Source organism: Andrena cerasifolii, chromosome 1, assembly GCF_050908995.1.
Source record: "Andrena cerasifolii isolate SP2316 chromosome 1, iyAndCera1_principal, whole genome shotgun sequence".
Lineage (NCBI taxonomy): Eukaryota > Metazoa > Arthropoda > Insecta > Hymenoptera > Andrenidae > Andrena > Andrena cerasifolii.
The window spans coordinates 33,376,430-33,400,705 of record NC_135118.1 but is presented as its reverse complement, the minus strand read 5'-3'; the positions used below and the strand labels follow the sequence as shown (position 1 = coordinate 33,400,705).

Here is a 24,276-nt window from a genome sequence, read left to right as displayed (position 1 = left end):
TAATCTATCTTATGGTGCCATCGTTATTAGTCGTGAAAAGATTATTAACACTTTCTTAACATTCATATTAGTAGGTAGGAACATAGTTTTTATCCATATTATTATTTCTACTTTGAATTTAATTCGTTAAATTCTCGACACATCGCCAACGTGCGCCGTCGTTTCTTATATCCCTAGAGAATATTATCTGCGGCCAATAAATCTGTCTTCCAAACAGCGAAGATTTAAGCGTCTAATTGGCGAGACGAGGTTGCATCACACGAGTTTGTTGCAAGGCCACGAGCAATTTAACGCGATCCAATTCCAAACCAATCAATCGTGGAAGATAATTCGCGACAGCTGGCCATAACTATTTGAACGATAGCATTACCTAACCCGACAGTCCCGAGAAAGCCTATAATTATTCAAAATATAAGCTGATGTTATAACATGCACGCGATACAAGTAGATAAGGATGCAAAATCCCTCCCAAGATATATATTCGAGACATCCATATGGATTCATATTATTTTCTGCTCGTAAACCACAGCTATTATTCATCCAGCTTTGCGGCGACAAATTGTTTTATTATCTCGAGTGGGTACTTCCTAATTCCACAGTGCGGCTATTATAAATCAGTATTTCCCAACCTTTTTTGAGTCGCGATCCCCCTTTATAATATTCAAATAACCTGTGACACCCCCTCCCCCCCTCTATATAATGTAAAGTAAATTTAATAAGGTAAAGAAAACATATTAAAAATAGGTATTTCAGAATATAATTCTAACATAATAATATTTTTAAAAAAACACAGAAACCACTTTGAAATCCACTTGGCGGCCGCGACCCAGCGGTTGGGAATCACTGTTATAAATAAATATCTAGTCAATTCTATAGAGCCATTATTTAGTTTTTAAACCTCCAATTAAATCTTTATATAATTTATATCAGATTGATTCTCTAATCTTTAACTTACAATTAAATCTAATATGAAACCATTTACTTTTCAAACCTCCAATTAAATCTTAATATAATTTATATCAAACTAATGACCGAATCTTTAATTTACAATTAAATTTAATAGAAAATTATTTGCTTTTCAAACCTCCAATTAATTCGTAATATAATTTACATGCAATTTACACCAAATTTACATATTTACCATAACTCAACAAGAATATAGAATTTTTTTTCTTCTAACACGTTACTGTAACTCTCGATTCTTATCGTTAGAAACCCACTTTTATGTTCTTTCTTCTAATATCTTCTACTACCGATACATACGTGGTAATAATATTTTAATTTCCCGGTGAACAAAATTTTTGTTTTTGCTGGCCCGTCGGCAGGCTCGCCTATTTACGTATTCCCGAACGGCACCACAAAGATGGGCGTGAAAAAGCCCGAGGAAGAATGGTCGGTGCAAGGACGCCGACGCGTGGGTAAAAAGCCTGGACTGATAAGATAATCCAGGTAGCCGTGGAATCGCTGTCTGCGCTCGTTACAGGGAAAGCAAGAAGTTGCAATCGTTTCCTGGTGTTCGACGCGTCTAACTTTTTTCATTGTGCTTACGTTTTATCTCGTGCTCCCTGCTACCTCGCATCTGAAGCAAGCATTCACTAGTAACAATGGTGGGACGTGTTCCCTCCACGATATTGCCATCGCTACCAATGCTTTTTTTCCCTCTGCCATCGCGTTCATCGATATTCTTTCTGTCCAAGTAATTGTCTATTCCCGTCTCTCTCCCATATTTACCGATTTTAGTCAATTTTTATAATCGTTGTAAGGGTGATTGTAGGGTAGTTTTTTGAGTGCGGGCTTTTGGAGAAAGTCAGATGGAAACTAGTTAAAATTTTGGTACTTCAAGTTAAAGTGCTAGAGATAAAGTACTCGCACAGTGATTCCCAACCTGTGGATCGCCACGGTTTTTTTTGTAATATTATTAAATTAGAATTATATTCTGAAATACCTATTTTTAAAGTGTTTTCTTTACCTTATTAAATTTAAAGGCTTCCCAAAGGTTGGGAAACACTGTGTTAGCAGCTAGCAGTGATAGAGTACAGTGTTTGTAAATATTTTTTATTATGAATTCATTTTACTATAACGCTCGGGTCTTTTTTTACCCACTCACGCTTTTTATTAAATCTGAAAAAAAAATTGTTCTTCTTTATAGCTATCATAAGAACCTTATGTTACACTTTTAATAAAATTCATAAATTTTTTTAAAATCATCTCCAAAGTTATGTTACCATTTTTTGCCTATCGTAGTGTTACCCCTTAAGGGCTCCTTTTAGTTTGAGAGCAATATAAGGAAGTTAAATCTAATATTAAATGTATGAATCAATTGGGGACCGCAGTAGGGTTAGTGTTCTTCGTTGAACCGGCTGTTCGAAGAACTTCGTTAGTGTTTTCCGTGGAAAGAATTGAATTAGGAGGAAGGAAGTGGGTTGTCGGTGACTGCGAGGCAATCGTTGGAATCCTTACATCATGGTTGGAATCTCGTAATTGTCTTCTCCCCGCTGCTTGATTAATTGGTATGAGTGACTCTTTGTAACTTCTCGTTTATGGGAGACAGAAAGCAACGTGTGCTATATGGTGGACTAAACGAGAGTAGTGATTGCTATGTGTTTCTCTTTTTTCTGTTTAATACATTTTCAGAAGCTGCTTATTAATAACTTTATTCCCGCAGTGCTGAATTTTAGGTTCATTTTTAAAATTGACGCCATTCCTCTTGTCCACAAAAATGCACTGAAATCACTGTGCAATTAATTATTTGGCTTGATACATGTTTCATTTGGAAATCCTGTGTATGTATAGATAAAACACTTTCAGCGCCCAGGAAAAATTGAATGAAAAAAATATTAAAAATGTCAAGATTTGATGACATTTTTAACCATTGTGTAAACAGGCTTAACGAGAAAGACAACGTTTCACTTCGTGGCTGGTGTAATGGATATGTCTTTGTCAATATTTATGTAAATTTTTAAACCTTAATAATGCAATTGAAATATTTTGTGAATTTTATAAAAAAAATAACTTTTTTCTACAACTATTTTTTCAAATACAAATTTCAACATATCAAAATTGACATTTCTAGAAAAAGATTATTAGAGCATGCTTGTATGAGTATTACGAGTGTGCAATTATCATTCAAAAGTTGAAAGATTCAGAAATACGAAAATGGTAAAAATGGTAGAAAATGGGGCTGGGTGCAGGGAAGCACGCGATCAATTTATGATTACAAGAAAATTTGACCACGGAGGGTTAACTCATCAGGTGTTTAAGTTTTCTAAAAATCCTCCTCTCAATGCCAAATCGAATGCAACTCATCACTGTTCTCAATATTCAATTAAAAATCTTGCATGCTTGGTAAATTGATCAGCAATTTATCCAAGCTCCCTTTGCATTTGCCCCAAAGTTCCTCTAAATTCCCTAGCATTAAAACATCATTCACCTTATCACTGTTCAAATTTCCCCCCTTGCTAAGCCTAATCCTACTTTCCCAAGAATCTCCTCCCCCCTACCAAATCTTAAGCAATCTTAATCACTGAAATATCCCAGGAACATTCTCATCTCTTCCTAGTACGTTTATCGTTAACGTGATCTCTCATTCAAACCCTCCCCATATTCCCCTAGATTACTCCTCACAAACATAATCTGACAAGGGGCTATAGTAACGTTTTACATTTTCAAACCGCGAAAATAATCCAGCGCGGTCGGCTCTACTGTCTGTGTGGATCTGTATCTACGCGTGCCTCCTGCGCGCGCGCGCGCGCGAGCGGTCGCTGCTCCGCGCTCAGCTGTTTCGACTTTAAACTGCGCGTCTCGGAACTTGGACCGTTAAAATTCAAGTGTTAATATCTCGATAACGGAACCTCGGATCCCAAAACGGTAAAGGACTTTTCGGCGTCTTTTTGCATCAGAATATTGCATGTTCAAGAGTGTCCCTCAATTTTGGGACACCCTGCATATCGCCAAAGAAGAACCAAAACCTCGTCAACCCTAAAGTCAAATAATTTGAACTTGAAGGAAACCAGAACCCAGTCGGTATACCTCGTTTATAAGTCCCTCCTGATTAATTTCACCAGTGCATATAGCGAGAACATAATATATATATCTCCAAATAAAACTCAAAATCGTGTGAACCCCAGCAACAAAGGCTTCCAATTCAAATAAAACGTCAAAAACCCCGTGGAAGAATGCCCCGTTTATAGATCCCTCCCAAAAGGTTTCGCCAATGCACATACCGAAACGCGCGGCCCAGCGTTTCCGTGCGCGGTATCAGCCTGAATTTTTCAGTCGTCGGGGAGGGCAGGGAGGTTAAACATCCGCGGCGGACCGGGGAGTAGTTCGCGTGTAGCTGTATTAGCAAACAAGCATTGAAAATTGATGCAGGAATCCCGCCGCGGAGCCCGCCAGGATCGTAACCCAGTGTAACCCGGTGGATTAGGTTCATCGGGTATAATGGTGATTAACATTTACGAGCGGTGTTCCGCGCGAAAGAGTCGCGCGCAATCGCTCGCGTGGATACAGTAGAATATTAAGCATTCTTCATGAATATTTTTCTATATGAAAATAAAAGGCTAGGAAGATGGGGTTTGTTGCAAATGAAAGATCACTGCATGAAAGCATTAAAAGAATTTTTATTAAAAAAAAGCACCCTCCCTTCTCTCGCTGTAGCCGCTCAAAGGTGGTCCCTCGCGTGGATACAGTAGAATATTAAGCATTCTTCATGAATATTTTTCTATATGAAAATTAAATTCTAGGAAGATGGGGTTTGTTGCAAATGAAAGAGCACTGTTTGAAAGCATTAAAAGAATTTTTATTAAAAAAAAGCACCCTCCCTTCTCTCGCTATAGCCGCTCAAACGTAGTCCCTCGCGGAAGGTGAAATTTATGGCACCGCAATTCTACTCACTCCGCGGAAGACCAACTTTGAGCGACTATGGCGTGGGGAGGGAGCGTGTTTTTTTTAAATAAAAATTTGTATAATACATTCAAACTGTGCTCTTTCATTTGCAATAAACCCCATCTATCTAGCTTTTCATTTTCATATAGAAAAAAATCATAAAGAATGCTTAATTCTCGGGCGAAAAATGTAGCATGCCCCCTTAAGGTGGATTCACACGTAGGGTAAAGTAGCCGAATATGAGACCTATTTCTTAGAAACATCATAACTCTTGACTGAGAACACTTTTATTAAAATTCGATACACCTTTTAAAAGTAGAATATGTATTCTTTAGCAACCTACTGGAAAGTACTATAACAAAAACTCGGTTTCCTCAAAATAAAAACGAAAGTCATTCAAATACGCAGATAAAAAAATGGGTTCCTAATATGAGACCCAGTTTCTTTTTTCCTGAAACTTATTTTTTCTTTCTTTTTTTATAAAGTCGGCAAGTGAAATCTATTTCTTCACTACCGCAGTCTTCGTGGGCCCACCATCGAAGGTAACTTACTTCAATCTACAAACGGGTTTTTTTGAATTTTCATTACAGGCTCACAGAAAAAGTAAAAAAAAACGACCTTTACAATTTTTTTTTCTATTCCGACCAAATGCATTTTTTTTCAAAACGGCGAAACACGTCACTTAGCAAACTAATCCTTCTAGCTTTTAAAAAAAAACTCATGTCGTTTGGACCAATTCTAAAAAAGTTATGCGATTTTAAAAAGCGTCCAAATACATTTTTTACTCACTGTACGTACTTACACTTAACCAATTGTTCACCTAGCACATTTGAAGAATGCAGACTTGTGCAAAACAAGCATTCTGTATCACAATTTTCTTTCTTAATCACTTTCATCATTCAGAATAATTTCTTCTTCACTCTCATCGGTAGAACTGTCACGGGTCTCATATTTGGAAACAATACAATGATAACTACTAAGTAGATTCGAAGTTAAGTCTTCAGCATTTAATGATATACAACTAGCAAGCCTTAAACTCCATTGCAAGCACTATACAACAGTATTTGGAAAAATCATTATACACTTACCACTTCAGGGGTATTTGTAATTTAATCGAACCACTTCAAGAACTTTCTGCAACGTATTTCAGAAATATTTGCTTGCTCAATTGAGTACAATGCCACTGCGCGGACAAAGCAACTAATTTACTAGCATCGCTATGCCATTCAAGAGTCCTGTAGCGGAGATAAGCTGGGCTCTCATATTAGGAGAGGTCGTCAAAGTCGGCTACTTTACCCTAACAGAGCAGAGCCTGAACTGACACGGAACTGACACCTGTGTACCCGCCTTTAGAGTTCCCGTGCAATATATTATACGCGGTATGCACTATCTATATGCAAAATTTGAAACAAATTGGTAAATCAGAATACTTTATACAGCTCCCTCGCCGGATGATGTTCGCGAGAAGTAATCTAGGGGAAAGTGGGGAGGGTTTGAGTCAGAGATCATGTTAACGACAAGCGTATCTACTACGTCGGAGGAGATGAGAATCTTCCTGAGATGATTGCAATGATTAAGATTGCTTAAGATTTGGTGGAAGGAAGGGGATAAACGAGGCATAGGCCTAATGGCTGAGTTCGGGTTTCCTTCGATTTGAAAGTATTGCATCTTAGGGCTGACGAGTTTTGGTTCTTCTTTGACGATACTCGGATAGACTTTGGAGATTCGACGAGCTTTAAATGTTCAATAAGCAGAGGTCAGTTGAATCCTCTGAGAAAGCAAAGAAATAAGGTTAATGATAAGAAGTGGGGGCTTCGCAAGGGATGATCAATATAATAATATGATCAGCCGCTAGTACACGCGCTACAATGATGCACTTATCATTTTACATGATTTATAATAATAGTAGTACCTTATTATTACAAGCTTCTAAATTTAAGAGCTTTCCCTTTGATAACACACCAAAATTTCTTCCAACAAACAGCACACCAATTGTCTCCAAAATCACCAACTTGAAGTCAGGAAAAAATTAGCAATACGGTACCTACGTTTTTACTAAAAATCATCCAGCGACTCCAAACTTACCAACCAACCCACTCGAGTCACATTTACCGAATACTTCATTTATCGCGACAGCCCCACTATTTTAGCGGGGAGAAATTCGAGAAATGGCCCCGGCTCTATCGGGAAGCCGCGGCTTGCATTCCTCCATCTGATCTTTTCCCACGCTCTTCGTGCCGTTCCGCGAGGAAGTTCAAGAATGGACCCAATTTCCCTCCGCTCCACCTTCCGACATTTTTGTTCGTCCTTCCCGTTCAAGATGCCTGGCTACTTTCGCGGCTGGGCATTTATAATCCCGGCGAAGACAAAGGGCCACGGAAGAATGAAAAGTAAAGTAAAGCTCTCTCTTCCTCCCCCCCCCCCCCTCCACTCCTCCCCCTATTCTCGTTTTAATACGGATGCTTCTAGTTGCGCGATCCAGTTGAGCCCTTTGTTCTGGAATCATCATCTTGGACGCCATCGGCCTTGACGATTTAAACGGGAAAATCATTGCACTTGTTACGAATTTTAACAGTTAGATACATGGTTATATAAATGTTTATTGTAAAACAGTGTCCCTTTTTATGCCAAGATATTTGAGTCATTTACAACTGGGATTGGGACTTCGGTAGCACGAATTATGTTACATGAATGACTCGCTAGCTCGAGACCAAACTGGGGACTTACTCTCCGCGCCGAAAATACTCTTATTTTAAATGCTGGGTAGAGAGGTTTCACCCTCTACCCTCGAATGGCCAAATGGAGGACAGGCCTAAACATTCCCACGATCCAACGTACAACGCTGACGAAAACCAGACATTGGCATCGGCGGAAAAACATTGCAACGTAGGCCTTGAGAATCCTTGGGCTCCACGATTTCGAGGACCGCTATTGTGCCCAAGGGTTACTGCCTTGTCCCTCGCCAGATGAGCGCGCCGAGGTCGAGGGAGGTCTCCGCCTTAATTGTCTTCCTATAATGCCCGGCCAGCACTCGCCACTGCATCCGGATTTTGTCACCAAAACTTTTCCTGACCTGGCCATTCGTTGCGCACGTAACACATTCGTTAAGCTTGTAAAATGCAACCCCCTTAGTTCATCTTACTAACGTCACTGATGGTAACACCTCGCATCTGCATTAACCAATAAGTAAAATAAACGCGAGCTTAGGGAATCAGGAGAAAGGAAGCCATTATAGGAATCTTCTGAATTTTAAAATCTAATTTTTGTTAGAAACACTTTATAGTCAAATTATCGGAAATATGAAGCGACCACCATGTACAAGGGGGCCTCAAAATATTTTAAGTGCTTAGGCCCTCTAGAGGTCTCGATTCCGTCCTGAGGGTGGCCCACTTAACCCTTAACTGGAGAGGTGGGAAGATACCCCCAATTTTTATTTCTAATTATAGAGTAGAATTTTGACTTTTTCTTCAGAAGAAATAATTCAAGTATTTTTACGTATATTAGAATGAACGTTGTATAAGGGTTGTGTTTAGTTTATGTAAAACGTTCGAACGACAGATGGTTTGGAGAACAAGAAGAAAGGGAGCCATTATAGAGATCTTCTGAATTTTAAAATCTAATTTTTGTTAGAAACACTTTATAGTCAAATTATCTGAAATATGAAGCGACCACCATGTACAAGGGGGCCTCAAAATATTTTAAGTGCTTAGGCCCTCTAGAGGTCTCGATTCCGCCCTGAGGGTGGCCCACTTAACCCTTAACTGGGAAGATACCCCCAATTTTTATTTCTAATTATAGAGTAGAATTTTGACTTTTTCTTCCGAAGAAGAAATTCAAGTATTTTTACGTATATTAGAATGAACGTTGTATAAGGGTTGTATTTAGTTTACGTAAAACGTTCGAGCGACAGTTGGTTTGAAGAACAAGGTTTTCCACTGTATGTAGGATTTGATAAAAGAAATTTGTCAATATCGCCACTGATTTTTCCCGAAATTAGCGAGCGAATAGCCCCTGACTCGACACTGGCCCATAAAACGTCCCCCAGCGAAATTTAATCCCGAACGGAGCCCTTAAATCTGAAACTGTTACGATCGTCTACTTAACATATCCAAAGCTAGCGCGAGTTACTGGGAAGTACTTCTGCGAAGATAATTTCCTCTCTAAATGGCCATATCCTGCAGTTTATCGCTGAGACAAGGGGAAAGGGAAACGCGAAACTACAGAAAACTCAGCGGAATTGATGGGTCTCGTGCATCGAACAGTATCCTCTGCATCTCGTTGACCCGTTTCTAAGATTCCACCGGAAGCCACCAATTTTCTACAGCATCGGAAGCTTCGATATATTCCCATTCGGCGCGCGATTCGGTAGCGAGCGCAGAGGGTGAATCGTAAGTTCTTGTACAGTCCTCAGGATCCTGTGTTTTTTTCTCTCTCGCAAAGCCCAATCAATGCTACCGATACGGGGACTCTTCTCTGTGTAGTGAAAACAGGTTAACCCTTTCGACATCGAGTTTCTGCTACAGACGGCGATCTTCGTTGTCGATGGCACTTTAAATCCCAACCGAATAGGTAGTTTTCCTCGTTGTATTCTGTTTCGCATGAGTTATCGACGTCTGCGTGTTCGTCAGCGTAGCGCATCACGTTTGAAGTACCCTTTGGACTACGTAGGTTCATAATAATTAGATTTGGTATCGGTATTAGTAATATTAGCTTTAGCTTTAGCTTTAGCATTATTATTATTATTATTATTATTTATATTATTATTTTTATTTTTATTATTATTAGTATTATTATTATTATTATTATTATTATTATTTATATTATTATTTTTATTTTTATTATTTTTATTATTATTATTATTATTATTATTATTATTATTATTATTATTATTATTATTATTATTATTTATATTATTATTTTTATTTTTATTATTAGTATTATTATTATTATTATTATTATTAGTATTATTTTTATTTTTATTTTTATTTTTATTTTTATTTTTTTTTTTTTTTATTTTTATTTTTATTTTTATTTTTATTTTTATTTTTATTTTTATTTTTATTTTTATTTTTATTTTTATTTTTATTTTTATTTTTATTTTTATTTTTATTTTTATTTTTATTTTTATTTTTATTATTAGTATTAGTATTATTATTATTATTATTTATATTATTATTTTTATTTTTTTTTATTATTATTTATATTATTATTATTATTATTATTTATATTTTTATTATTATTATTATTATGTTCAATCTTAAAGTATCGCTTCGTGATGAAGGAAATAAGGTTAAGTAGAGCTTGGATTATGGGAAGCTCGGTTTCCCGAGGCTCTGACCATCGTGGCTTCAGTGTACTTAACGAGATTTTGGACGGTTGCTTTACGTTTCATCTGAATTGCTAAATCCAGCCAGGATATTATTCCATACCCACGGAAATTGTGCCTCGGATAGATCTACCGTTCGAAATCGAGGAAGACAAAGGGTAGGCGTGGGTGTGGCCGCTGAAAGAGGGATAGAACAGCGAGAGACAGAACGGCGGTTGCTATGTAAATCGGATGCACGCGTTGGGAGGCCATCTAATCAAACCCCGCTATCCAGGGGGAAAGCGTATCTTCTTCTGCTCTTCTTTCGATTCGGCGCGCCCGCATCTTTCCATCTTATTTCGTTCGTTGCGTCGTGTTTACTCGGCTCTTTACTGCCCGTGTTGCTGGCAAGGCGAAGAGGGGTGTGCAGAGTTTTATGAAATTTCTTGGATACTGTGGATTACAAATTTTTCATTTACAAATTTAAAATTCTTGTATTATTTTCAGGACTAGATTTAACGGGGGATTACACTTTATCTTTGGGAATTCTTTCTGGAGAATTTGCGAAGCAAATCATTCTGAACTTTTTTATCGCTTTATATTTAACATTTGAGGATTCGAAAAAATCAATTTTGTGTTAAAAAGAAGCACCGTAGATGTCGCTATCGAGGCATCCCGCTACAGCATCGTCGCCGAAGTTGCAAAACGGCGAATAAAATCCTAAAAATTACCTATTTCGTTGTGATTTGGTGAAAGGGTGCCCTTAAACCTGTTTTTCACGAAAATTGTAAAAGTGGACATACAATATTTGCGCACTAAGCCACCTAGGATATGTTTCACCTAATCTATTCTCTGCTTATATTTCCCTGCCCCAAAATATCCCCAACAAATAATAATAACAGTAAAACGTCTTTATTACACCATTCTAAACCGTTCAATTTCACTGTCTTCTATTTCTCCTTCTTTCGTTCTTTCCCGAACTCCTCCTCAGCATCGAAACGTTCGCGACCGCGAGCATACCCAGCGCTTAATCCGAGTTGCCGATAACTCGCGAGCCCAGCGATTGGCCCTCGTGGTCCCGCTCGAAACGCCCAGACCCTAGCCTACTAATTGGTTAAAAACGGATCTCGAGATACTTCCGGGAAAGAGGCACGCGCTCGTCGGAGCCCACGGTGCCGTCGACGAGGCAGCTGGCACAGATTTCATTAATTAAGCGCTCGTTGCTTCCACAACGCCGCGCCGGGCGTAATTGAATCAGCCCTAGGCTAAGCGTTTTCGGAGCATCGGCCGTATCCAACAAAGACTGAACCGCGTCGGGGGTCGTTCTGTCTGGATTCGATTTCAAACTAAACGTTGCCCCAGACCCAAACCCAAAATTCGATACCCAGTACCTAGACCGGGCCCCATTACCCATGTGCACCGCACGTGCAAAGTGTATCTGTTGCTGGGAGAGTTCCAGCGCCGGTGAATCTTGAAATTTACAGTGGACGCCTGAAATTCACTTGCCTACCCTTTTTCAAAAATTTTAAGAAAACGCCTAAAACTCAGCTATTTATCTATCTTTGCAATATTGTAGCGAAAGAAAAATAAGAAATTGTAAAAAAAAAGTACTTTCTAAGCTTGTACTTCTTAATATTTGACTATTTAATCACGAGTGCCAATAATTAGTGCAGTGCCAGCATTAGTGCAGTTTACCCTATTCATATCGAAGCCTTCTTTCGCTATATCGTAGGTATAGCCAGTAACTAGCACTGAACTTATCATTTACTTACAAACCAATGTTTCTTGAACCAACATCTGCACAGAAAGCAAATGTCCCTCTAGAGGCCCCTTTTTACAAAGCAATGGCATTGAATGAATTTACCTCAGTGCCATATCGACACAAGTCAAAAATCGACAAAATTGAATTTACAGCTTACTTCGTATTCCATTGCTCTAAATAAGCAATAAATTCAATTTTTTTTTCTATTCAATATCTGACTTTTGCCATTTTCTTAATCACCAGCCTATGTACAAAACTGATTGCTCTGGAGATGGATATAAAGCAAAATATTTAGAAATGGTAATTTCCATCCAGAAAGTGTAATTTCTCTGCTCTAATTTTTCTACAAGATGGGAGCCTTGAACCACCAGCCGAAAAGTCTGGGAGCAGTTGTTAACCTGGTTACTGGTGGTTGTTGCAGGCCTCGTAGCATGTCTTGACGAGTAGGAGGAGCTCTTCAACGGGGTTTTCGGCAGACAAGGGTTCTCCAAAATGGCGGGCGGTCAGCAGCTTCCCGAACAGTACACGGTACCGCAGCTCGCTAGGGTCTTCCACAGCCTGCCGCACCTCAACGTCTCTCTTCACTCGGTCAACAACACCTTCAATCCACATTCCGAAATCTACCTAGAGGTAAGCGCAGCGGTTTCGCTTGCTATTATCCTAAAGGCACTCATCCTCAGCCGTCGATTTTATGCGGTCCTGGTGCGCAGGGTGCGTTTGCGGACCGAGGAATATTTATTTTTGTCTTTTTCGATAACTGTATCTTAAGTCGGCTTTATCGCCGCTTAGCACGTGTTAATATAGGCAAGAGCCGATCTTGGGGCCGTTCTTAAAAAAATGCCACCTATTGAAGATTCGATTGTAAACTCATTTCTGCAGCGTAGGGTAGTTTGATACATTTAATTAATTAGATAATTTCCTCCCAAATTTACTTATTTCGCGATCATTTCAATATAAAAAGTGTCTCAAAATTCTCAAAATTTAACTTCCTCGTGTGCCTAAATTACGAACAGTGCACATATGTCGTTCCCTCAAACCGCCTTCGATATTTTTCCAAAACTGAACCAAATTCGTACCAGATACCTAGCGAATCCGTCATTATTTTACTATTTCGCAGTAACTGTCGCTCTGTCGACGAAATTATGATTCAGCATCCCCCAAAATTAACTCGTCCTTGCAGCCAAAATGGCAGATACCTATACCTAAGTAGTTGCCTCAAACAGCCATTAATGCTTCACAAAAACCGCCTCAAATTCGTACCAAATTTCCCACCAGAATTCCCTCGAATTAACTCTCACTAACAAAAACGAATTAGCTCCTAAATCGCGGACAGTATCTACATCGAGCTACCTCGAGCTTCCTCCAGTATTTTTCCAAGCCTGTCCCCAATTCGGATCAGGTAGAGATTCCGTCAGTTTTCGACAATTTCGTGACAACTGTCGGCCAGCGCGCGAGACCGTCGATCGTGATGCACAGTCGCGGATAAGCTTCTGCTGGTTCAGCAGAATAAATCGTCCGCTGCACGATTAACAATCCACTGGTTCCCGAGGCTGGGGCAACATCGATATATCCGAAAGCAATTTCGGCTCGATTCGGTTTTGGCGACGGTACAAAGCGTCCGCGCTGATATTCCGAGCAAAACACTCCTCTCGGCCGAGTCCGAACATCCCCGCTGCTCCCTGGGATCGCGGAGGAGACGACCGCGAAAGGGATTCTTTGGCAACGCTTCTCGAACGAAGATTCCATTCAAGGGACGTTTTGCTACGTTTGAAAATTGCAACGAGCGACACACAGTTTCCGGATATTGGAATGTACCTATTTGGGCTAGCACATGGTATGATACTTAATTGCAGCTTCTGTTGGACGTAACAGTTTTCTGGTGAAAATGTCACCCCTCGCGCTTTTAGAAAGGTGCTTATAAGGGAACACCGCAAAACCCACAGTTATAGATTGGAACGCAACTTTGTGGGTTTATAGAGTGACTCGAGACGAGAACAACGGTGTGCTTCATTCGCGCCTAATCGCTCATTAAGGGGAGGTTCCGGCCTAGAGCTCGTAAAAATAAGTGATCTTTAGGAATTAATTCAAGGGAAACTACTGTATATAATTTAATGGGACTTTTTGCATTGTATTAAGGATGTCCTAGATTAGAGAAATATATTTTTTGTTTTATAATTAATCATTGCAGACGGTACTGGGGAGTCGGTAAAGTCGAGGCGTCAAAAAATTCATCCAAATCGGTGGGACCTGTATCTCCAAAAGTTATTATTCAATTCGATTGAAACTTTTTTTATTTTGAAGAATATACTTCTGACTAGGGAGGAAACCAGCAAAAAGTACAAAAATGACATTTTTTTAGAAAATAACGACAGCTGAAGTTGAAATCACTTTTTCCCTATATTTTTCGTCATTTCAACGCCATTAAAAATTATAGATTTTCAAATTTTGTCGTTTTTTTCTGGTTTCTCCTCTAGCCAGAAGTATTTTCTTCAAAATAAAAAAAGTTTCAGTTAAATCGGATAATAACTTTTGGAGATACAGGTCCCACCGATTTTGAGAACACTTTCGAGGAAAACGCGTTTATTACAGTTTTACGTGAGCGCCGAGTGGGCGGTTGTCACCCATGCATTTGCCGCTACTCAAATGCCTATAACTTCGTGAATTTCGCGAATTTCAACAAATCCGTTTAAACACGTATTCCAAAAGGTTGAACATTCGAAAAATGAAATTAAAAAACATCGATTTTTAAACCGGAACCGCCCCTTAAGCGTGTGAAAACTAACCGCAACGACAAATTGGCACTCTCACTTGCTCGCGTATAACTCCTAAAGTGCAAGAGAAAGAAAAAAAATGTTTCAAACAAAAGTTTGACGGTGCAATAAGCGCCGCAAAATTGTTTTAACAAAATTTCGCAAAAAAGTTTTTTCGTCCAGTATTTATTTTTTAAAACTTTTTTCCAAAATTTTATTAACGCAATTTTACTGCACTTATTGCACCATCAAACTTTTGTTTGATTCATTTTTTTCTGTCTCTCGTACTTTAGGAATTACACGCGAAAAAGTGGGAGTGCCTATTTGACTTTGAGATTTGTTTTCACATCTTTAAAGGGCGATTGGGCAAAAATGAAACGTACCGTTCTTCTTGGCTTGAGTCACTCTATAAACCCACAAAGTTGCGTTCCAATCAGTGAGTAATGGTTCGCGGTGTTCTCCTAACAGATGCAGTGAAGTGTAATTAATAAACCTTTCACGTTCATTTTTATTATACAGTAGTGCCTCGAAAGAAATACGAATAATTCTTCTGTTCTTGCCGCGACGAATGAGACTCTCTTATTCTACGCGATAAGGCAATAAAGGCAGGCTGAAAATATTATGTAGTTAAAAAATTAATCCTAAAAATGAAATTTTTCTAACGAATGAAATAAATAATTCTAACATTATAATCTTTTGATATAATAATTATTCTGATAAATGATCTAGTTGAGATTTCTAGAGTTATTCATATTAATATTTCATTATTAATATCATAATGATAATAAATAATTGATAATTATTTTTTTTAATTTTATTAATTCAATTATATTTATATTTTAATGTAAAAGCAGATAAAATTTTGAATTTTAAAGAATTAAAAATATTAATAAATATAATTTAATTATTAATTCAAAATTTTAATATTACTATTTTGAAAAAATATTTATTCTAGAAAAATAAAGAATTTGTAATTCGAATGATCGGATGAAGACTAGTCCAGAAATTGGTCTATTAAACAAGATAGTTAAATATACCGAAGTTGAGTCGATGAAGTAGGAAAATTATAGTTTACTAATTTTCTCTTTCTATCTCCATAAATTTTTCAATTCGAATATCCAAGTATAAGTTTAACGCTCAAATCAAATTCAATAAATTTCCTTTACTCTCTATTCCATGGACTTGATCAAATTAGTGCAATGGGGGGAGTATTTCACTTCACTAATCCCCTACGAGTTACCGTTTCCTAAAAACAGCATCTCCCTTAAGAACTTTTGAAAACACCCATATTTCCATTCCCTCGCACAATTCCATCAGCCCCGAGATAATCAGTTACGCCTACTGCCGTCTCTCTTCCTGAAATCCGCGATAAAACTTGTAACTCGGAGCCACCACCCGTCCCAAAGAATAAGGACCTCAGACACCAAGGGAATACGTATTCCTGGCGCACTCTGTCCCGGCAGAGTATATACTCCTGGCTGCTTGTCCCGTCGAAACGGTTGTTCAAAAGGCAGCAAAAGCTTCTGCATTGAGGAGAGAATCATACGGTTCTCCTTGGCGAGGGAGAGGAAGAAGGGGATGGGGGCGGGCGCACGGAGAGAGGACGGGAGGAGAAAGATGAAGACAGGGAGGAAAAGGACGAAGCGAAACGCAGCTGGATGCCACGAGTGCACGGGAATCCAAGCTGTGTGTAACTGGAAAGCACAATGGCCGGGAAAGCTCAAACAATGCACAAAGGCTTTCGTATAATACGCCCGGGGTAACGTGTGGGCTTTAACGGGCTCGGAACGTCAAACCCGCTAACTAGCGATGGCCTCGACGCGCTATGAAACTTCTCCACTTTTTTCCCGCCAGTAATACTCGTATATACAATTAAGCCAGAAATTATTGGGCATAAATGTCCAACGTTCGGATTCTATTGTCCTGCAGGGGCCCTCCAAACGCTAAAATCATAAGAAAGCAAAGATTTCTTACGCTTCAAGTAAATCAATAAGTTATACGACGTATAGACGAACGATTGTCACCACTGTTATTGTTGACATGCCTTTGCGAAGCTTCGCTCTGTGGCAGGTGTTCAGAAGCCCCTTCTTCTCCGAAACAGCGACTTTCAGTACTTACTCTCCTAAAGCTGATGGTTCTCAGTCCCTGCTACTTTCGTGCGCACCGATTTTATTGTTTCATGCGACTCCACGAACAGACATCAAGCGGCGTGCAACTTTGGTTAACAGGTCGCGAATATTTGCTACTTATAACTCCTTAAATTTTTTTCAAAATTATATTCCCAGTTTAATTAAAAGTCGTCGATAGCAACGAAGAGGATACATCGATATTTCGCGTTCCGTTGCGAGCGTTGGCCCATCGCTGTGCCAGCGTAGGCTCCTCTCCCCCCACCACTTGCTCCTTTCCCCACTCCGTCACCGTCGTGCTCCGCTCGTACTTACCTCTCGATGAGAAGCACGATCGCCTCGCGCAACGTCTTTCCTCGCAGATGTCGAGAGCACGAAAGCCCAGCCTATTACTACGGGCTCGAGACGGATCTTATTGCTTTCGAGCAATTTGATTGTCGTACGTTTCCGTACGGAAGGCTACAGCGGTGCTCAGGAGCGCCGATCTCTTTTTCCCCTGCATCCGTCAGCCCTCTTCCTCTAATTATCGTCCGGGCAGGTGCAAGGATAACGAGGGAAGAGAGGAGGGGACGGGAGCATATGGCTCGAGAAGGTTAATGGGGGTCTGCGTTGGCTGTAGCTACAATGTGCCGTTTTTGTCACCGCTTCCGCGAAATTTCGCGCAATTAGCCAGGGTTCGGGGCGTCCTCTAGATTCCTCGTATTGTAAGTACACCTCACCTGTTCAATTTAAAGTAAATTTTGGATCTGTATCTAAGGATGCGGATGTTAGATCTGGATTAATTATTTACTTCGCAGATTTAATATTTGATAGTAACCAAATTGCTCGGCAAAGGAGTGGAAATGAATTTGTAACGACTCGGATTGTTTTCGCAAATGGCGTCCATTAACCGGTACACAGACGCGTTGGTATCGATACCGATTGCAGGTTGTCGAACATTCGTGTGTGCTCCAGCAGACGGTTTCCTCTTTCCTGTTCTAGTTTCCCCTCTCTCGTGTTTCTTACTCTTATGCTTTCAACCACTTTAGAGAAAACGACTTCCTTCGCTTTATACTCTTTCCCTCTCGTTCGTTTCCCCTTTTTTCTGTCACTTACCGTGCCTCCCTCCAATCCGCTCTGCCCCGCTCAGTCGGTAAATACTTCAGCTCCGTCATCTCGTTTTTTTTACTTTGTTTAACTTTCTTCGTCTCTATCACGCATCACTCTCTGGATTTTCTTTCTTCGTCTCTATCACGCATTACTCTCTGGATTTTCTTTCTCGGTCTTTTTGCACCTCCCCTCCTTCTGCGCCTGTTTATCTTTTTTCTTACTAAAATCTTCGTTTACATAGGTTCCCGCGCTTCGTTCGTCTCGCTTCTTATCACGAGGCTAAAACGTAGGCGGAATCATTTCCAAGATACGACGATGGTTTGAATCACCTCGATGCGTGTCGCTGTGTCAGCCCTTGGACATTATTGTTACGAATATTCAGGGCCGTTCCTGGCGGGGGTGCATTAGGTGGCGCAGGCTATTTATTATATATAAAATTCTAACTAATAAGAATAACAATCAAAACTTTTATGATGATTATTAATGATACCATTATCTTTTGTCATTGAATTTTTTTCAAATTATCCAACGCTGGTTTTCGAGATCAAAATTCATAAGTACAGCCCATTTTCACAAAAATAAACAACAGTCGAAAAATTCGAGGCCTTGTATTTTTTAAACCAATTCGAAATGATGACTTAAACCGCCCCTAATTTCACAAGGACTACAACATATTCTATTTTTAACAAAATCTGTTTCTTCTATCTATTTCTTTTGCATGATATCTGTTTAAAACTATGTATATATATAGATATAAAAGGAAACACTGTGTATCAAATTCTTAATTAAAGAATATTAAATTAATAATAGGCGGCCAATAATCGGGAACAGCCCTGCGAATAATAACCATATATCGTAAATTTTATTGCTTGTTTAGAAATTGATTCAGTGCATCGTATTCTTTCTAGAAGAATATCTAAAGCTCTTGAATTTTCTTTTCTCTCATTCTTCGATCAGTGACCATGTGGACACCCCCGTATCTAGTGGCATCAAGTTACAACAGAATCAATTGGCCGCTCAAGGCCACTACAGTGCTATCCCCACTCTACTCTTCGACTCTACCTCCACCACTCTCCCCTCTCTGGCACCTGTCCTCCCTACATTTCAAACGAGCATACAAGTCGGCGAATTACCGTAAAGTAGGAATCGTGCTAGCCTAATTCCTATCCAGGAAAGTCATTTTTAACGTTCAACTTTCTCTGGCTTAGTATTTGTATTTTCAATGGCGAAAGATATTGCAGAAGAAATTTTAGATAAGATTAGCTGGTGTCAGTGAATCAACGGGTAATAAAAAGAGCGTTCTTAATATACAGTGCCGTTCAAAAGTATAGTCACTTGTTACGTATACTTTTGATAATAGAGAAAATACTAAATAGGGTAAAAGTTCACATAGTTGATTATTCCTTGTGTATATCAAATCACTACAAATTTTTGCCACTTTAATACACAGTTCAGGTTATTATTTTCACTTTTTACGGAATTCGACTCAAATTTCTATTCGAACTCCTGTTCAATTTTTTCCTTTCAAAATTGAAGAGTCCCTGTAGAAAACACAGTAGGGGCAAAAATTTAAAAAAAATTATCGGAAATTGTTTTTCGTGCGTATAAAAATACTATAGTATATAATTTGATTTTTGATACTTACAGTGTTTGCTACAAGAACTCAATTGTTTAATCACACTGCAATCTTAATAGTGTTACGTTTCATGATTGACTATATTACTTGGGTGGTCCTTATTTTTCAACTTTAAAATTTTTATAGTCTGACTCTTAAAATTTTCTATTTGACAAAAAAAAAATATTTTCGTGTTTTTTATTTGTATATTTTGATATATAAAGGTCGCTCAGGGACTTTATATTTCGCATGTGCCACAAGTTTGGCAACTGCGACTTTCCATAATTGTCACTTGTTAATTTTAATGAAACGGGGCCCATATTTATATATCAGAATCCGAAACCATGCTTTTATCTATGCGTTTAACAACCTGAATATGTAGAATGTACGTCAAAGTTTGCGTCTGCATCTGATTCGAGAGCTGCTGATGAGAGAAATTTAAATGTGCATATAAAGCCTTACGCCGCAACACAATACAGTACACACTCGTTATAAACCCGTTTCGTCTACGCGATATGTGCCCGAATTTTAATGTCATACTCACTTAAAAATTAATAAAATTATTTTGTCCTCATTGCAAAAATTTCTATCAATTTATACCAAAATAGTACTATTTCAATGCCATTGAGCGACCTTTAATCCTTAATATATTTTAACACAAATTTTAGACGAAATTCTTTTAAACTATTTGCAAACTTCTGAGAGGGTCAGAAGAAAATTTTAAAAACTTTGATTTTTTACCATACATATAAGGACCACCCTAATATTACTGGCAAGTGTTTGGTTACCAAGAAACCGTTTGAGCCACTAAAAGCTGTCAATAAAAGCTGAAATAAAACGAAACGATTATTATAAGCTAAAGAATATCCAAGGTGGACCACAACCGTGCGGAAAGACATTCCATTTTCTCTTTCGTCAAACGTAACGACAAGTGATCAATACTTTTGAGCGTTGCTGTAGGTCTCTTATTTACGGCAGATCGAAACGGACGACGGGGAAACTCGGAAAGATAGAATTAACCAGTCGCGACTATACCCAGCCCTCGTGAGACGCGTATCGGTGACGTTGTTGGGGCGTGCGAAACAGCTGGTCCCCGAGCACACACATTTCTTCTGCGTGGGTCGGTAGGGTAGGTAGCCGGCGAAGGAGGAGCCTCGAGGAAAAGTCTGTCTGAGCACCCTCGACGCAACACGAGCCCCGGTAATTGGGTGCCTAGCTATTGTTTCTGCCGCTCGAAAATATTCCAGGACGCGGCCGCTGCAACGGCACCGTCGAGTAATTAAATCGTGAACTGGCGTTTTCTCCAATCTTCCATCGATTCTTTTCTAACCTCCAAATCGAGTGAATCACACGGAAGTCGGTGCTTGGGTCATTTTTTACCCGTATCAACTCTCCTACCATACGCATTACTTTTCTTAAGGTGCGACACCACGATGAGATTTTACACGAGACTTTTCTGCCATGAGACAACATCTCAGCAACAAAATGTAAATGATGGAAATAGGCGCGAGGTGAGATTTTTGAAAATATATCTGGAAACTTGACTTATGAAACTAACAAGGAGAGTATTTTAGGTGTCCGCCTCCGATCATTTTGATTTTTAGATATGTTATAGAGGACTAAAAATAGGAAATACGTGTTTTTTTATTTTTCCCCGTTTTCATATTTGGGGGGTGAAAGCTGCGTTCAAAGTTAGGGGTGAAAAATCATTTTTGTGGAATATCTCGAGAACTATTAGAGATAGGGGAATAGTGTCAATGGACGAATTTTGTGTCTTTGAATACGAAATATGATTGACTCGCCAGATTTTCAAAAATCCAGAAATATGATTTTGCAACCCTAACTTTGAACGCAGTTTTCGCCCCCCCAAATATGAAAACGGGGGGAAATAAAAAAACACGTATTTCTTATTTTTCGATCCTCTATAACATATCCAAAAATCAAAATGATCGGAGGCGGGCACCTAAAATACTCTCCTTGTAAGTAGCTTTACTACCCGACTTCGTCGGGAATTTAGGTTCGGGTTTTGATAAAGAATTATTTATTTATAGTTTTGGGTAAAAATAGTCACATTCATCTGCAGTAGCCAGGCATAATGAGCTGAGGCATATTTCGTGACCCACGACTTTAGCCTTCGAAACTTTTTAGACACACATAAACTTTCTGCTTTATATATGAAGATGTGAAAATAATTAAAAAATAATAAAATAATGAAATAATTGTCTCGTGAGGTTAATATTTGAGATTTTTGTCTCATCGTGGATTTGCACCTTTAGAGTAATATAGAAGTAATTTTTTGCATTAACTAAATAAAAACTTATTTAAATAACGGATTAAATAAAAGTTACTCTTACTTTAGATTAATTTGACGAATAAAGTTAATTTTTTCATTCGACAATAATTTTTTTAACTTCTATTCGTTATTGAAAATTTTTATTTAAATACAATTTTGCCCATCTTTGCTATCATTACACTCCGTCACATTACGCTTGGATCCAAAAAGACCCAGCACCGCCGGCCGAGGGTTAAAGATCCTCCACTCCCCTCTATCCTCCTGCTCCCCCCTCTGTCCGCCCTTCTCGCCATTCGCGCGAAAGTAGCATCGAAAATCGGGGGAACTCAGCTGAATATTTTCGGAATACTACCGAAGTTTTTGTAACGATTATCGCGTCGTTATGCAGATGGCGCTTTAACTACCCATGTCGCCGTGCTAAGAAGGCGATTTCCGCGGAGCTCGAGACGAGGCGCGTTTTAAATAAAAACCGCTGATCTCTCGGACGAAACGCGTGACTAGCTTAAAAAGACGCGCTGCACTTTAGCCAGTTAAGAGGATTTCGTAGCTGCAAAGGTATCTTCTCCCGTGCGCCTCGAAAGAAATCGAAGAAAAGCCGACGGGCACAACGACCCTGCTGCCATCCCCCTCCCCTCTCAGGCGTTCTATTTTCGGATTAGCATAACAAGCAGGTAATATGACACGACTTAATTACTTCGTCGTAATTTACAGTATTAGCATACCCGTAGCCGTTTAAGCCGTCGCGTATGCGTGCGAATCGGGGTATTTACCGATCGAGATTAACCGTCAAGGGTAGCGCAATTAATTTCGTGTGAATCGCTTCCCGTCTCGCGGAAAAAAGAAACGTTTTCTACCTCGGTCTTTTTTTTTTACCGGCGGAAAATGATTTCCACGCTTTTCGGTACAGTGACGCGGAGCAATTAAAATTTACAACCCCTTCCGCGCGAATAGGGCATCGTTTATTAGCGTGATTTACGCTCCGCAACCTGCTTCGCAATATGCCGAGGCCGCGCCGTAATTTTCGGTAAAACTTCGGAGCGCGGATCATCGTGATTTACGATTTACGGTGTATAGTTGACCTACTTTTAATGGAGGTGAATTTTTCCGGGGAAATTAGTCTGGGATCTGCACTATAGAGGGCGCAGTGTTACCAACTTACGGATTTTTCCGTAGATCTGCGGATTTTTTACTTTATCTACGGATCTACGGATTGCAAACTGAAATCTACGGATTGTTTACCTTAAATTATTTAATACTATTAATATGTATAATTTTAAAACTAAGGTAATTCGAAATTGGTAAAACAAAAGATTCTTATCTTCTCTATTATTTTCTAGTTCTACTACCCTGCTTTTTGAACGAGTACAATAGGAATTAGCAAAGTTGTACTTTTTTAATTCCTTTTCGTGAATTTACGTCGGGATGAAAGTCTTTGGCGAAAACGACTTTCGGGGGAACATTATTTTTGGGAAAAGCTCTTGTACCGAAGTGGAATTAGTAAAAGTCGATTTCACAACTTTTGCACGTGAACTTTTTTCGTAATTTTACATGTGTAACAGTTCGAAGACCGGTAAATCCAATCATTTACCGCTACGCAGCGGTAAAGTTCCGGGATATCCCAGAAACTATTGTCAACTTAAGATGAGAACTGTCAAAAAACGAGAGTGTGACACTAGAGTCTATGGGCGACACAGTATCGATACACCACTGTATCGATATTTATCGTGTTAAATATCGGTATTTTGTATCGATATTTGGAGGTCCGATATTTTTATGTATCGATACATACCCTACTAGCATCGAATTTCCCTACTTAAATAATTATGCAATTCCATTTATTCACGAAATTTAAATTGATTAAAACAAACGAATATTTTTAAGATTTAAATTATAAATTGTTTATAAATAAACAGTTTACTTTAAACTACAGCATATATCTAAATATAAATCTATGAAGATATGTACAAACTATACGTATATGTACTTTTCGTTTTCTCAATTGTTTAAAAAAATCGACACACTATTTTCAAAATAAACGGTCCATATTGTAAAATAAATCAACTCGTATAATAAACTTGCATGTATAATAAAACAATCTAGTTTTAATTAAGCTTTAATTAAACCTTGGGTCGTTATTGTCTTTTATTATACGTGCCGGAATGTGTCGGTACTCGGTGTATCGATATTTTTAATCCAATATTTGAATTGTATTGATATTACAGCTGCTTTTTCGTATAGTTACGCTGTATCGATATTTTTAGGAGTATCGCCCATACTTAGTCCCAATAAATAAGAGCCTAACGTAGACCCAAGCCCGACGTTCAAATATTTTACAACGCTTTTACCGCCCCGTAGCGGTGAATGCTAGGATTTACCGGTAAATTCTAACAAGATTCCCCCATCTCCGAACTTTCACGATAACATGTACACACACCACTCAAATAGAAAACCA

The 24,276-nt window shown here is 38.8% G+C and overlaps 1 protein-coding gene across 2 annotated transcripts in view; it reads left to right on the top strand.

Moving 5' to 3' along the window:
* The window catches only part of Tty (tweety), a 61,100-nt gene that overhangs the window by 22,660 nt on the left and 14,164 nt on the right, over positions 1–24,276 (top strand). For both annotated transcript variants that reach the window (XM_076828182.1, XM_076828172.1), the window contains exon 2: positions 12,373–12,581. In XM_076828182.1, coding sequence (XP_076684297.1) covers positions 12,444–12,581 — 138 coding nt within the window. In that variant the 5' untranslated portion in view covers positions 12,373–12,443. The remainder of the gene's footprint in view (positions 1–12,372; positions 12,582–24,276) is intronic.